General features: G+C 24.8%; 2 protein-coding genes across 5 annotated transcripts; one reads left to right on the top strand and one right to left on the bottom strand.

Annotated features, from left to right (window-relative positions):
* Window positions 1–1789: 1789 nt before the first annotated feature.
* On the bottom strand, window positions 1790–9191 carry LOC112598328 (MPN domain-containing protein). Of its 4 annotated transcripts, none has more exons than XM_025344737.1 (10): window positions 8952–9191; window positions 8704–8895; window positions 7996–8142; window positions 5124–5214; window positions 3423–3552; window positions 3044–3213; window positions 2731–2979; window positions 2499–2659; window positions 2296–2388; window positions 1847–2233 (listed from the first exon to the last, which is right to left on the bottom strand). In XM_025344737.1, the coding sequence occupies exons 2-10, from the start codon at window positions 8893–8895 to the stop codon at window positions 1847–1849; spliced, it is 1620 nt and encodes a 539-aa protein (XP_025200522.1). In that variant the 5' UTR covers window positions 8952–9191. The 4 variants fall into 4 exon arrangements, with proteins under 4 accessions (XP_025200525.1, XP_025200523.1, XP_025200522.1 ...); XM_025344736.1 differs by having other exon boundaries at window positions 9073–9191; XM_025344740.1 differs by lacking the exon at window positions 8704–8895 and having other exon boundaries at window positions 1790–2233; window positions 9073–9191.
* A 1087-nt stretch (window positions 9192–10278) lies between these two features.
* On the top strand, window positions 10279–14702 carry LOC112598329 (delta(3,5)-Delta(2,4)-dienoyl-CoA isomerase, mitochondrial). Its single transcript, XM_025344741.1, has 9 exons — window positions 10279–10321; window positions 10730–10768; window positions 10842–10968; window positions 12526–12614; window positions 12976–13103; window positions 13276–13402; window positions 13558–13711; window positions 13885–14011; window positions 14427–14702. Exons 1-9 carry the CDS (start codon window positions 10294–10296, stop codon window positions 14523–14525), a joined length of 918 nt encoding a protein of 305 aa, XP_025200526.1. The 5' UTR covers window positions 10279–10293; the 3' UTR covers window positions 14526–14702.
* Window positions 14703–14814: the final 112 nt, after the last annotated feature.

Genomic DNA, 14814 nt, shown 5'->3' with positions numbered 1-14814 from the left:
AAACAAAAAATATTCAAGAAAGTCGTTTCATATCTACTTTCAAAGTTTAGAGACAGATATACTGCCACGCTTAGTCATTAGAATTATCGCAATTTTTTTTTTTTTTTTTTTTGTGAACTATTACATAATTACTGCATAAGAATAATGCATTGATAATAATGTTTAAAACAGCGTTGAATCGGAATATCGGATACCTAATGACGACTGTCTACAAATATAAAATTGTGTACGCAGTGATTTTTAAACGTACGCGATTAAATGTAATATTGAATGAAACACGCACAGACACATTTGGTTGTCAGCCTGTTAATCCGGAAAGGCTTTATAACAGATTCGAACAATTTCCACAGCGATTAAACAGGTAGGTACCTACGTATTGACTGTGTTATCATTTTTTTAAATTTCCATTGAAACAAAGTTGATAATTATAGTCTATAGATTAATTTTAGCCCGATCGGAGTCAGGCAATATCACAGTAATATCACTAATAATATGTACCTACCAATATTATGTTGTGAACATTAAATATTTTTCTCACATAAATACAAATTCTATGACTGAAAATGGAAGTAATCAGTAATGTTTTTCTCTTTTAGCAGTTTCCATTAAAAAAACTAGAAAATTACTCCATTAATTCAAAAACTCAAAAATGTCTGCTTCAACAGCCTACATATTAAAGTGGAGTAGGTGGCTTATTAATTATTATCAATCTTAAAGTAAAAAACATTAGCAGTGTTTTTAAGTCGGTTATTTATAACATTTAAATTATTGTTAAGAGAGTTATTAGTACCTTGTAGTACATAACCTTATACATAATTGTATAATATTGCATTTTAACAATCATAACTCTCGCTTATAAATTAATTTATATTACTTTTAAAGTTTATAATACAGCTTAAATCATTAATATGTTATAATTAAAATTATTAAATTGGTTCGGTTTAATGTAAATTTGCCATTTTGTCAGTAAGACGAAAAAATTACAGATATTGCTCAGAAATATTATCTCTAGGTACATTTTTTTTTTTATTATTATTATTACTCTTTTGTGACTGAAAAACAGAACTGTTAAAGATGTTTATAATAAGTAACTATAGATATTTTAAAAAATTAAATTTTAACTTGCATCATAGAAAAATATAACTAAATTGTATATTGGTATAATTAGTTAAATAAACAAAAACTAATTTTATTCATATCAAATATTTAAAAACACATACACATATTATTATTTACCATATTTAATTATTACAAAACAATAAATATTTAAAAAAATAAAATAAAAATTAGGCTGTTAATCAATTATTATATATTTTTGTTTTAATAAATTAAATTGTATAATAGGATCATTTATAACAAATTAATAACAAAATTGTTTTATCATAAAATCCAGGTTATAACAAAAAAAAAAAAAACATTGCCATGATGAAAAACTCAAGATTTTTTTATCATCATAATTTAGGAAAAAATTATCTAATAATTAATACCAATAACTTATTTTTGAAACCAATTTTTACTGAATTTCAACAGTATACATTTTTCAAATTTTAAATTTCCAAATAAAAACAATGTACTAGATAAATTACACTTAAATAGTTAAGTACAATATTCAAAAATAGATTTTTATGTTATACAATTGAATACATGTTTTGATAAATATTGACAAAATAACATTTTTTTTTTTATTTAAACATTAATGTACTTATATTAATATAAATTTAGTTAAAAAGTATTTATTTTTAATTAATACATAATAAATATAGATAAATTGATAAATATTTCTAAAATTTATAAAAATTACTACAAATATTAAATTAAAAAATTAAAAAACTAAAAGGTTGTAAACCTATTTTAAAGGATCTGTTTGATACCGTGATGGAGATAACCCTATCAAAGACATTGCTTTAGAAAAGTCTAAATCATTAAATAGAGAACTGGCAATACTCGCTGAAGTTATGTTTGAACAATCACTAGTTGTAGGAACATCTTCTAACTTCAAACTATTGGCATTACATGATTGCAAATAAGACTCTAAATGTTCAATCAAAGGATTTGGAGTCCGAAAACTTGACGTTGATAGTAAGAGTTGACGCGATGAGATTACAGCAATCAAATTTTGCAAATTATTTTTGGCAGTATCGCCTGAACTACCAATACAAACTATTTCACTTAAGAAATTCCATAAAAATTTGTGTATTGTATCATCTTTAGGAAATTTGTCCATCAACGAAATCTAAAGTAAAACACCACATTAAATAATTTTAACTATTATTTTTTAATTGAAAAAACATGTACCTTTAGCTTTTCTAAATAAGTCACATCGTTTTTGTATTTATCTTTAAAATTAATTACATCCGGATCATATTTATTAAAGTCAACACATTTTTTCTGAAAAAAAAAGAAATATAATTTTTATAAATATTTATATATGATTATGACAACCTAAAACATTTTAAACACACTAATCACATTTAGATTCATGCTTGAATATAACTTACTAATGCCATAACAATATCTAATGTTAATGATTTTTCTGGTTTAGTAGTAAAATGCATGTTCATTGGACGTCCATAATCATGTATTTCATTTTCAAACGATGGTAGTACCCAATAACATGTGATAGTTGAATCAAGGGTTGATTTACCTTTGTTATAAGGTGCTAAATCAACATTCATGAAACTAAATTAATAACTTTTCAAAAAAATAATTAAACAATAAAAAATGTCTTACAACAAATGATTCCAACACACGGTATATATGATTCAACAGTCGGTCCTTTTATTTGTACTTCATAATCAAGTTGGGCTTCGATATCTCTTAATGTAGGTGTAGCAATTGTTTCAGGATGTGAATGATACCATCCAACAAGAACCAAGTTTTTGGCTGTAAACGTGTTTCTTATTTCTTCTTCAATCAATGAAGTGAGTTCAGCATCATGTAAACGACTTCTGAATGGGTATGCGTTTTTCACAGTCAATGCTATGAAATGTATATTACAATTAAAAATGTATCCATTTAAATAAAGTTATATTAAAACACAAACTTTGAGTTGAAAAATCCCAATTTCCAGCGAGATATCCAACAACTTCTGAACTCATCAAATGACAATGAAAATCTAGTAATAATTTTGCGTTTGCTGATATATTAACATGAAATGGTTGGACTTTATTAATGCAAGACCAATCTGTACATTCCACTAATGTATTTAGATTTCTGTAATACAAAATATCATTCAAACTACTTGTTCAAAAATTATAATTTAACAAGATAAAAATACAGTTGTTAAGAAATACTTAGTTACTTAGTACTATAGTAGAAATACTATAGTTTTCTTAAATTTACAGAGCATAACAATTATTAAATATGTGAGTAAAAAAATTTGTAAAAGAATTAATTATTGCGTATTAAGAAAACCAACTTACTGATTACTTGATCTTGAACGAATTTCGCTAAATTTGATAGGTTCTTTTGCAACAGGTGACTCAATTGGTGAATTCGATGGTAAAATTTCATTTTGAATTGCATATGTAACATCAGATTCTATATCTTCAACTTAAAAACAGTTCTTTATTAACATATATTATTATAGGACCGTTTTTTTACATAAAATAAGCAAATATATAAATATTGGAAAATGTGACAGATGTCATACCAGCATATATATATATATATATTTAATGTTGTCTCCTTCATACAAAAAATATAATAGCGCATTTAAATTCAATAATAAATTTCATGTTTGTAGCGTTAATTTTAAATTTAATTAACTTACAGAACTTTAACTAAATACAATATCTACATTTTAAGATTGTCTTTTACTTTATTTAAATTTTTAAGAGAGTTATAAGTATTGAGTATATAAAATATAATCAAATGAATCCAGAACTCATAATCATAAATCAATGTCATTCTTAAAGAACATATCACTATAGCAAAGAAAATGATATATCCAAACTTTAACAGATAATATATAACACAAATAACACTTTAATATAAAAAACTAACAATATAAAATTTGTTTAAATTTTACGTATAGCAAATAATGCATCATAATAAAATAAATGGTTTTAATTTTATAGACCTTTCTAATATTGTTTAATGTAATTCTGATTATAAATATTAAATAATATAGCAAAACATTATCTTATGTGAGTACCTATGGGTATTTGAATATTTCTAAGAAATCATTATTTTTTTGTTGCGCCACTGTGTACCAATAATAGGTATTGATTATTTTAAAAACATTTTTGAAGCATAATCTATTAAAGTTTACAAAAGGTTTTGTTAAGTTCAGGTCATTCAATTTGGTAATTTAAAAATTAATCCTTCCCAAAAAAAAATCTAATTTAAGTACATCATTGGCTGACATCCTCTGTAAAATCAACATTAAAAAAAAAAACTTTAGCTTTGCAGTAACTGCAAACAGTTAACTTTCTTACAAATCATGACTGATTAATATATTATTAACAACAGTAAACAAATTATAATATATGACCAAAATATTTTTAACAGCAGAATAGTGATATATATCACTACTCTGTATTTCTGTAAAAAATATGTAAGCTGTATTATGTTTTTTATTACTATTTTGATTTATGTTTAAGATAATAAATGCCTAAAAATAATATCATTTATTTATGATTAGCAAATAAAAATATTAATTGGAATTATCTAAAGTTTATTAATTACATATTTATATTGCAATAAATACATGGTGAATATTAAAAATCATAATAATGTTTTATGAATTTTAACAAAATAATGAAAATTGAATTAATTGTAAATAGTTAAGTTATAAAATTTTTCCAAAGTAAAATATAACTAGATAAAATAATTTATTGAAAGTAAGAGTCATAAAAATCTTTTAGAACAATCATATAAAAAATAATAATAACTGATAAAAAAAGTTTTAAAACATATATTATGTAAATTTATCTGAAAAGAATTAGAATCTACAAAAGTTATAAATAACACTATTAAACCATTATACCACATGTGTGTCAATTGTATTTATCAAAATAATATAAATATTGTTTTTAATTTCAATAATAAAACAAAACTGTTTCGATTAAATTCTATAAAAATAAATAGTTTTAAATAAATGTATACATTTAAATTCTTACCTGGAACTATATTGTGCTCTATACTTGAAGATTCTCTTTTTCTAAAATATGCATGTTTATATGCATCCAATTTTTTACCTTTGTACCGAATCTACGAATAAAAAATATTTAATTTAAATATTCATATTTTATAAAAATTAAAATATTCTAATATCTCTATTTAGTACTAAATACTTATACGTTATTGGACATTATAAATTGTATGAATAAGATTTGTAATTATGTACAACTATATAAATTATATAACATAATATATTATGCAGTATATAAACATTTAAAAAGTTAAAATGTTGTTACATCATGAGACATGTAAGCAAAATTATATTTGAATTATTGCAACAATTATAAGCATCTATGTGTTTTTGTATATAATAATAATCTTTATTATTTATTAATTAATAGAATCACCATCACATATAATTGCTCAAAAAATACACTACACAATTCAGTGAAATATAGGTTCTATTATGTCTTTGTTTTAATTTGTTATGTGAATATTAAAAATAAATACTTTCAATTATTTAATAATAAGCTATTATAAAATAGTTTTATTAAACACGTGTGTGTATTGTAATTATATATTTATGATTATTATGTAGTATATCACACATCAATTTGTCAATGTGTCAACAAGACAAAAAATAGGACACATATACAACCCTTCCGGCTCACATGATGATATGCTTAAAAGATAAGGTCAAGAAGGCTAGATTACCACATTTCAAAAGCTTTGAATGAACCAATCACACAGAACATGAAGACAAGTCATTAGTTGAGTAAAACCGATAAAGGGAGTAACAAATGTGTTACTGGGTAAAACCTCTACAGAACTTCATAAATTGTTTATTTCAAATCATCACCTATATTTCTCAGACCTTCCATATTCTAAATATTTGTGTTTCATCATATAAATTAATATTTCAATAAATAGATAAAAAATTAAATGTACAACAAAAAGATTAGTATTTATATAACTAAGTGTATATTTATTTATTTTATTGTCTATCTGCTATCATATCATATCAAATTATAGGTCAGATTTATTTCAATATATATTTTGTTGTTTCATAACTCAGATATGCACATAATAATGTGAATGAAAATATGAGTTATGAATATGATATAGAAATCTATTAAAGGTGCAATGTACTATACCATATTAGAATTAGAGTACACTAGGAAGCAGATGAAAACATTTTGAATTTGCAAATGTATCTCAATTTCAGTCAACCGCCACATCCACTAGCCTCTCATCATATATACATGTGTGAAATTGTATACTAATAATTTTGAATGAAATATAGTAAAAGGCATACTTGGTGCAATAGCATAAATTTAGTTTAGTTCATTAACTATGAAATAACATAAATACATAGGTTTATTTGATATATCTATTAATTGACAATTTTTGTGGTAAAATGTATTTTACTAACAATTTAAGAGAATAAATAAATAAAAATATGTTATTAATATACGTCTTGATTAAATTATTAAATAAAAAAAAAATGTATTTATTTTCATATTTTATTTTATAAAAGTGTAACCGCTTAATTACTTATTTTCTAATGCAATTCGTGTCATTTTTATTCATAGCTCATATTCTTATTGTAAATAAAGTTGTACAGATTGTATTTATAAAAATTAAAAAAGCACAATAAAACACTTATATTTAGTTAAATATTTGATTTTCTAATGTTAAAATCATTTGTATTCAACAACAGCATTACAGAAATTTATTAGATAGTATGCTTAACAAATAAAGTACTTTTTCTTTAAAAGGACACCATAATGTCTAAAACTATTTCTCACTAAAGTAAACACAATAGACCAATAGAGAACCAAAAATAACTGGCAATTAAGACTGTATTATATAACATTGTTGTACACTATAGTACATGCTTCATTGTTAATAACCAATGTTTAACCAAATGGAATAAATGGATAACATGTTATACAACAAAAAAAGTATCAAGTTACTTTAATTTAGAACCATTGATTTTTATACTATAAGACATAAGATACCTATTTGGTTAAATAAATTGATTGCAATGGGAGATATAACACTATATATACACATAAACTCTTTCACCCCTCCCCTTTATAATTACTGTAAGTATATTGTTTTGTTAAATTTACTTTGAAATAAATATCTTTAAATGGTATTATATTTACACTTAAACATTTTATACTCATAACCTAAATAACTAAAACTAATTCTATTGCATTATTGGGAATTTAATGGAAATCACTTCTTTCCTAAACCTTTATTTATTATTTATACTTATTATTATAATGAAAACAGAAATAATTAAATTAATTTATACCACTAACCTATTATGGTTGGAATTTAAACTAAACTATAAATAGGTGTGCATTGATGAAAATGCAAGAGAACACAGCATTTAAGTATATTTTAACAAAGAACATTCAAAGTAAATTAAATTGATGTCTGACACTAAAAAACTATAACTAATTATTTATAATTATAATTATAAACTTAATTTAATAAATTTATTTTAAGGTAAATTAATAAATAACTTTTTTTTATCAAAATTGCTCAAATAATATGAAATGTTTGAACTTTTTGTGTGCCACATAATAATAGCATATTACTTTTAAAAATAGAAAAAAACAATTAATTCTATTATGTGTTAAAATATTTAATAAAAATCAAATAAATTAAGTGAAGTAATAAATTCTTTCAATATATCAAAATAAAAATACTAAAATCTTAATAAACAATATAGTATTATTAGTTTAAACTACTAAGTGAGGAAAACATTATTATTTATCAAGAAATGTACCTATTTAATGAATTTTAAATTAAACAAACATTTTTTTTTTTAATGTATTTACTATAAATTGTACTTACTGATGACCAACCACAACCAGCTTTTTTGATTTTGTTAATTATACTTTTACAATTATAGGCCCATGCGCTAGGAGATGCAAATTCATTTAATGTTTCAACTGATCGAATTTTACCATCTGGTAATAAATCTCCCATAAATCTTTGACCCTAAGAAAAAAAAAATTTAATTAGTTTCAAAATTGTATAATGTAAAAACACTGTAAAAAGAATATGATTTAAAATAAAAAAAAAAAATCATAACTTACATTTATTTTATTTATACTTCTTGTTTTAATATATCTTTAAATAATATTTCTTTTAAGCACAATTTCAAAAACAGAAATAAAATTATTCAATCTGTTTGACAATTTAATTTACTCACAAAGTACTAGGTAATAAACACAAAAATTAAAAGTCATTGAATAATAGCACACTAGGGAATGTATACAAAAAATACACAATTATTATGTATTCGTGTATAATCGTAATGCCATCTTCCAATTCAAACTAATGCCACAAAAAATAAAAACCAAATATAGCATAGACACAACATACGTTAATAGAATGATACCAATCAATCATAATCGCAAGCTAGCTACTGCGGTCAGGTGTTACACGTACTGTCGTTAACAATACAAAAGGAAACAAAAATAAAAACCACACAGATCAACTGTTAGCAAGTGCATGCCGCTCGACGGATGGTCAAATGGCAAAGACTGTTCAATGTACCATGTACTCGAGTGACAAGACAGAGTCGCCAGGTTCGAGTATATTCGTTTCCAACAGCATTTGCAATGTGACTGTGCGGCTGGTAGTACCGCGTACACGCCGCTTATTGGACCTGGGGGACGATGTAGACGGTCCAACCGTCACGTCCGAGTCCGTAACCGCCGTCCCGTTCATCCCACAGCCGTTCACCATCTAAAGAAGTACGTGTGAAAATCAAAGACACGGAAAGGCGCGTGTCGTCGTCAAACCCGGTCAAGTGAATGCAAAGGCCACGACCAAACAAAGATCGAGACAAAGACCGCATCGGCGTACGAACGGGACCGACCGCTGTTCGGGACGCCGACAACAAAATATCGAATTCGTACTCACCAGGAAACGACGACCGTAACGCACGACTGAGGACCCGTACTCCGTAGACGTTACGTGAATTATCCGCGAAAAAATTCAAATTTAAATGATTGGAATAATTTAATGATAATATTGATAATAGATGCACACATAACAATTATCAGCGACCGTCTTATCAATATTATTACACCACCGCCAGTCTTAAGTTTACAACCACCGCGTCACCGCGAACGCCGCGCACCGACTTCGATCGCGACTGATGCGCAAGACGTAATCTACAGCTATGATAATAGTAATAATAACAATAATTAATGTGTTATTGTGTTATGAATATTATGATCTTAATTCTCAATTCATAATAGAAAAAAAATAATAACGCTCTCAAACTGACCGTTCGCTCCGCTCAAGATATTTAACGGCAAAAGCAAAACTAAGAATTTAAACGTATTTAAAAAAAGTACATCAGATTATGCGAATTTGAAGTAATCTTACTTAATTATTTTTTTTTTTTTTTTTGGATACTTGTGACGATGTAAACCGAGTACCGACTACAGATGAAGTATTCGATTTTTTTTTCATGATTTCGGTAATATTCACCATTCGACTTAAATACTCGCCAATATATCGAGTGTTTAAAGAAGAAATAATTTTAATTAGTGCTTCAGTAGGTATAGCTTGGCTCAAAAGAATTACAAGCTATGTTAAATTTTATACATTTTTCTAATATTAGTGGTTGTACCAAAATGAATGAATTTATAAACAATATATTGCATTTTTATTAAAATAGTTTTAAAAAAATTTATTTTTATTTTTTTAAAGTACGGGGAAGAAATTGATTTATATATATATTATCAAACAGATACAAAAACTTTATAATATATTTTGTGATATTTAGTATTTACAATTTACATAATATACAAACAATTGTGTATAATATAACATTATGAATTGTAAAATTAAAAAATAATTATTGAAATATGTCTCTATAGTCGATATTCTATAGACTATGCTATAATAATATATTGTCTTCACGATTGGTGTTGATTGTCAATAAATTATATTTTACGTCTCTTTTCATTATTGTTTAAAGATTAGTTCCCTTGTCGCTCGGAAACTTCTGTATGAGTGAAAATTATCGTTTCTCTCTCTTATGTTGGTCAAAAGTGTATTTTTACTGTTTAGTGAAGCGAATAATGCAGTATCTACTATCTATAGTATTATGTTTATTGTTTGAAATGCATTATGCAACTGCAACTACTCCTACCTACAGGTATTAACCATAGAACCCCGAATCATAATATAATCTAATATTCTGATATCAATGCTGTTGTTATTCTACTGATATTTGTTTTATGGTATAACACTATCATCTGTGTCCTGTGAGAAAAGTGAAAGTTTGAGATAGGACACATTTCATTATAAAATATTTATAATTAAATCTAAATACAATACCACATCGTAAATTTTATTTTTATTAATTTTGATTTCAACGTTGGAATTTCATAGTATTAATTATCGCTTATCATTATTGCAATATCATACGTTACGATTATTCAATAAATTGTCTAGTCATTAGCATTGAGTTAAATAAAAAATAATTAAAAGTAAAATCCATTAATAACATACTTACTTAAATAATATTATTTCCACAGTGTTATATAATTTACCATGTTTTTAGGAATCTCTAGTTTTCAAAAAGGAGTTTTATTTTTCCGAAGTAAATATAAAATTTATATCAGTTTTCATTAAGAACAAAACTACCTTTGTTTTTTTTTTCATTTACTTTTTAGATATATCAAAAATTAGTGCAATGTCTCAATATCATACACTAAAAATTGAAAATCCTAAAGAATTTGTTTACAGTGTCCAATTAAATAGACCAGAAAAGGCTAATGCAATGAACAAAACTATGTGGTTGTAAGTAATATTTTAAAATTTGCACACATATTCTGCGATTAATATTAAGAGATATCTATGGAGCTCCTATAGAATTTCCAATTTTTTTCTCTTATAACATTTAACGAGACCTAAACAAACTAATATAAATTTAGAATCCACTGTTCTTAGTGATTTTTTTATATTTAATATAAAACAGTTCTAAAGATATAAGACTCACAAAGTTCAAACTTATTGTCATTGTTGAACATAAACGCTTGCACAAGGGAAGAGGTTTTGAGATCTTTTGGCCCCAAGATCTACCTTTAAAAAATTTTCCATTTGCATTATATAAATAAAATACAGTGAATTCTGCTTAATATGGGCACATTGGGACCAGTCCTGTTTGCCCACATTAAGCAATTGCCCTTAAAAACAGAAATTAGTTCAAAAAAAAAAAAATGTTAAATTACTACATAAATAAAACTAAATATAACATATTAAATAAAATTACTTTTTAGACATGGGAGGTATACAAAAATTATTGTAATTTCTCATTGTCTAAGCTGTTTAATGTGGATCTAGTTTACAAAAATAGCACATACTTCAAACTTATCAAATGGACTACCCTCGTTACCTTCTTGTGTATATTCTAACGCTATAATAAAATAAAAATTGTCCACATAAACTAAACCAAGTGCCCATATTATGCGATTCTTTTTAACCTTGTTGATATGCATTGGAATTGAGACTAGACCATTTTGTCCATATTAAGCAGATGCCCATATTAACCAGTACCCACATTAGGCCGAATCCACTGTACTAGAATAATATTATACAAATATAAATGATTTTATATTTTCTAATGATAAGAAAGTATCAGCAATGGTTATTGATTTGTTCTGTAAAAATAATGGTTGTACTACAGTATTAAAATATATTGCAACCTCAAACCAATCAAACATTCAAACCTAGTAATACAATTTAAACATTGAAACATTTTTATCATTTTTCAAAAGGTCGCTGAAAACTGTTATGATATTTCTGTTTTAACCTTTAATTATATAAATAAATATAAAATATGGTTCAATACAACCATATCCATCATTTTATGTGAAAATTACAAAAATTGTTGACTCATCTTAGGGCCATATATTAGAAAAATTCAGGAAGTGCCTATATCCCAGGATCCCCTAGCTATTGTAGTATCTCCTCCATGTTAAGATCCCCTATGCATGCTAATTATGCTGAAGTTATGTGAATTTAATTATTAATTTCTGAAAGTCTGATTCTGATAGCCATTACCTAGATCTATTTTACAACACCAATTTAGCTGTAATTTATTTTAGATATATAATCTTAAATATAATGACTAGGTAAACAATCTAGATAATGTAAAATATTAACTTCAGATCAACTAATAGTTTTTAATAATCTCTATAATTTCATGTACTTTTCAATCAGTGTAGAGAACTAATACACAGGTACATACTATATAATAATACAAATGATTTGTGATCTTGAACTTTGGTAAAATAATAATAATGTAAAGAACAAGTAAAACATACCATATAACCAATTTTATAAAATTATTTTCAGGGAAATAGGAAAATGTTTTAATGAACTTAACGAGAACACAGACTGTCGAGTAGTTGTTCTTTCCGCCAATGGAAAATATTTCACTTCAGGTATAATTTAAATATTATGTTGTATACTAATAATGTAATTAAATATCAGACTATACTTTGACCGGCAAGAGAACACATTCCAACATGACTAAAATTGGTTCTTCTGCGCATCCTCACACACACATATTCTACTACAGTAAAAGCAATGTCGCGTGAGGATGTACAGAAGCAGTGTGTTCTTTAAATGGATCGAGTTAATTATTTTATTGAAATTTTAATTAATAACTGTAATAATTATGTTTTGTTAAAAATAATTTACCTGTGTTTATAATAGTATTCTATAATATGACAAATTTTCATTGTATTAAGAGTGTATATCATAATCATTATACATTATACATATTTTATTTTTTTCCAATAGGAATTGATTTATTTGATCTTATGAATCTTGGCCAAGAAGTTGCAAATCATGATGACATTGCAAGAAAATCAAAAGTTTTACGGTGTTTTATTAAAACTTATCAAGATTGTCTCACTGCTCTTGAAAAAGTATTATTAACATAACTATTTTCAAAAACACCATCAAAAATTAAATATATAAAAAACTTATTTATTAAATTTTAACATTTATGAACTTAATATTGAATATTTATCTATTTAATACTATTATTACTAGTCAATATTCAAATTTTAAATAAACATATTGTAATTTATTTGACAGTGTGATAAACCTATATTGACTGCGATTCATAATGGATGTATTGGCGGTGGAGTTGATCTAGTTTCAGCAGCAGATATACGTTATTGCACAGAAGATGCTTGGTTTCAACTCAAAGAAACTGAAATTGGTTTGTTGAACCTTGAAATATTATGTTATAATTTAATTATTATTAATATTTTGTTTTTTAATTAATAACATTTTTGAAGTAAGGTTTAATACAAATTTTAAGTTGAGACTTTAAGATATAGCTAAATTAATGCCTTTTCATATTTATTTAAATAGGAATGGCAGCAGATGTTGGTACATTGCAGAGGATGCCAAAAATTATTGGAAGTATGAGTACATTCAATGAATTAGCATTTACTGCACGTAAATTTCATTCTTTAGAAGCCAAAAATATTGGTTTTGTAACCCAAGTATATGACACCAAAGAAAGGTAAATTTGATAATGGTATCTATGCGTATTAAATACTAGTCTTTAAAAGAAATTTAAAAGTTTGTTGTTGTTAAAGAAAACAAATGATTTATTTTTATATTTGTTATAAATATAAATATCAGTTAATAAATGATAATCATATTTTTACTTATATAATTATACATTTTTTTCAGTATGTTAGAAAATGTTATGAATATTGCTTCAGACATAGCCAGCAAAAGTCCTGTAGGAGTCCAAATGACTAAAAGAAGTATAATATATTCACGAGATCATACTGTTCAAGAAGGATTGGATCATATTGTAAGTTAAAAATGAATAATAAGTAGTGTATTATTGTTCTAGCTGTTTAGTATCTTAATATAAGCTAAAACAATTAAGTAATTGTTTTACAACCTTTTCTATGTCAAATAGTTTAAAATTACTTATTATTTAGCTGTTTATTAAACTTTTATAAATACATTAACTTATTTTAAATAATAAATAATATTATTACATCTTGATCAAGAAATAATAATATCTTATGATATTTGTAAATTCAATTTTATTACTAAGCTTAAATAGTTCAAATTAATCAATGAAATAATTTTATTAATCTTATGGTTTTCAATAACTTGTTTTAAAATAAGGTATACCAGTTATAACATATATTTATGTTAATACTTTAAATGTTTTACATACAACAAAAATTAAAAAAAAAAATGTATTTAATTTACAGGGAGACTGGAATCAAATATTATTACAAAGTGAAGATTTTATCAAAGCATCAATGGCTATTGCTACAAAGGGTAAAAAGCCAACATTTTCAAAACTATAATTCAATTTGATTATTATCACTAAATTCAGTAAATTTATTTTTTAAATGTAATTTTTTACACGAATCGATAAAAATTGCTCTACCAAGAATTGTATCTTACGGTATATTTAAAAATAACGACAACCAGTAGGTGTACCATCCAAATTTAGTTTGATTAAATGTGATGTTTTTATTTTATATTGTTGATTACTTCAAAAAAACCTTATTTTTGTAAAATATTCAAGTAGATAAAATAAATTGTATTATTAAAGCAAGTTTTATTACTCAAATACTTAAAAATTATTTGTTA

The sequence above is a fragment of the Melanaphis sacchari genome, unplaced genomic scaffold (genome assembly GCF_002803265.2).
Source record: "Melanaphis sacchari strain LSU unplaced genomic scaffold, SCAv2.0 Contig47_pilon_pilon, whole genome shotgun sequence".
Taxonomy (NCBI): domain Eukaryota; kingdom Metazoa; phylum Arthropoda; class Insecta; order Hemiptera; family Aphididae; genus Melanaphis; species Melanaphis sacchari.
Note: the sequence above shows the minus strand (reverse complement) of the source record. Positions and strands in the feature narration are given on the sequence as shown.

Coding starts and splice junctions, on each gene's coding strand:
- LOC112598329 (XM_025344741.1), top strand. CDS start 10,294: ATGCAACTGCAACTACTCCTACCTACAG. Junction 13,104..13,275: donor GTCTCACTGCTCTTGAAAAA/GTATTATTAACA, acceptor TTTATTTGACAG/TGTGATAAACCTATATTGAC. Junction 13,712..13,884: donor GTATATGACACCAAAGAAAG/GTAAATTTGATA, acceptor CATTTTTTTCAG/TATGTTAGAAAATGTTATGA.
- LOC112598328 (XM_025344737.1), bottom strand. CDS start 8,895: ATGGTGAACGGCTGTGGGATGAACGGGACGGCGGTTACGGACTCGGAC. Junction 8,143..8,703: donor TCTTGTCACTCGAGTACATG/GTACATTGAACA, acceptor TTTTTTTCTTAG/GGTCAAAGATTTATGGGAGA. Junction 3,214..3,422: donor CGTTCAAGATCAAGTAATCA/GTAAGTTGGTTT, acceptor TTTGTATTACAG/AAATCTAAATACATTAGTGG.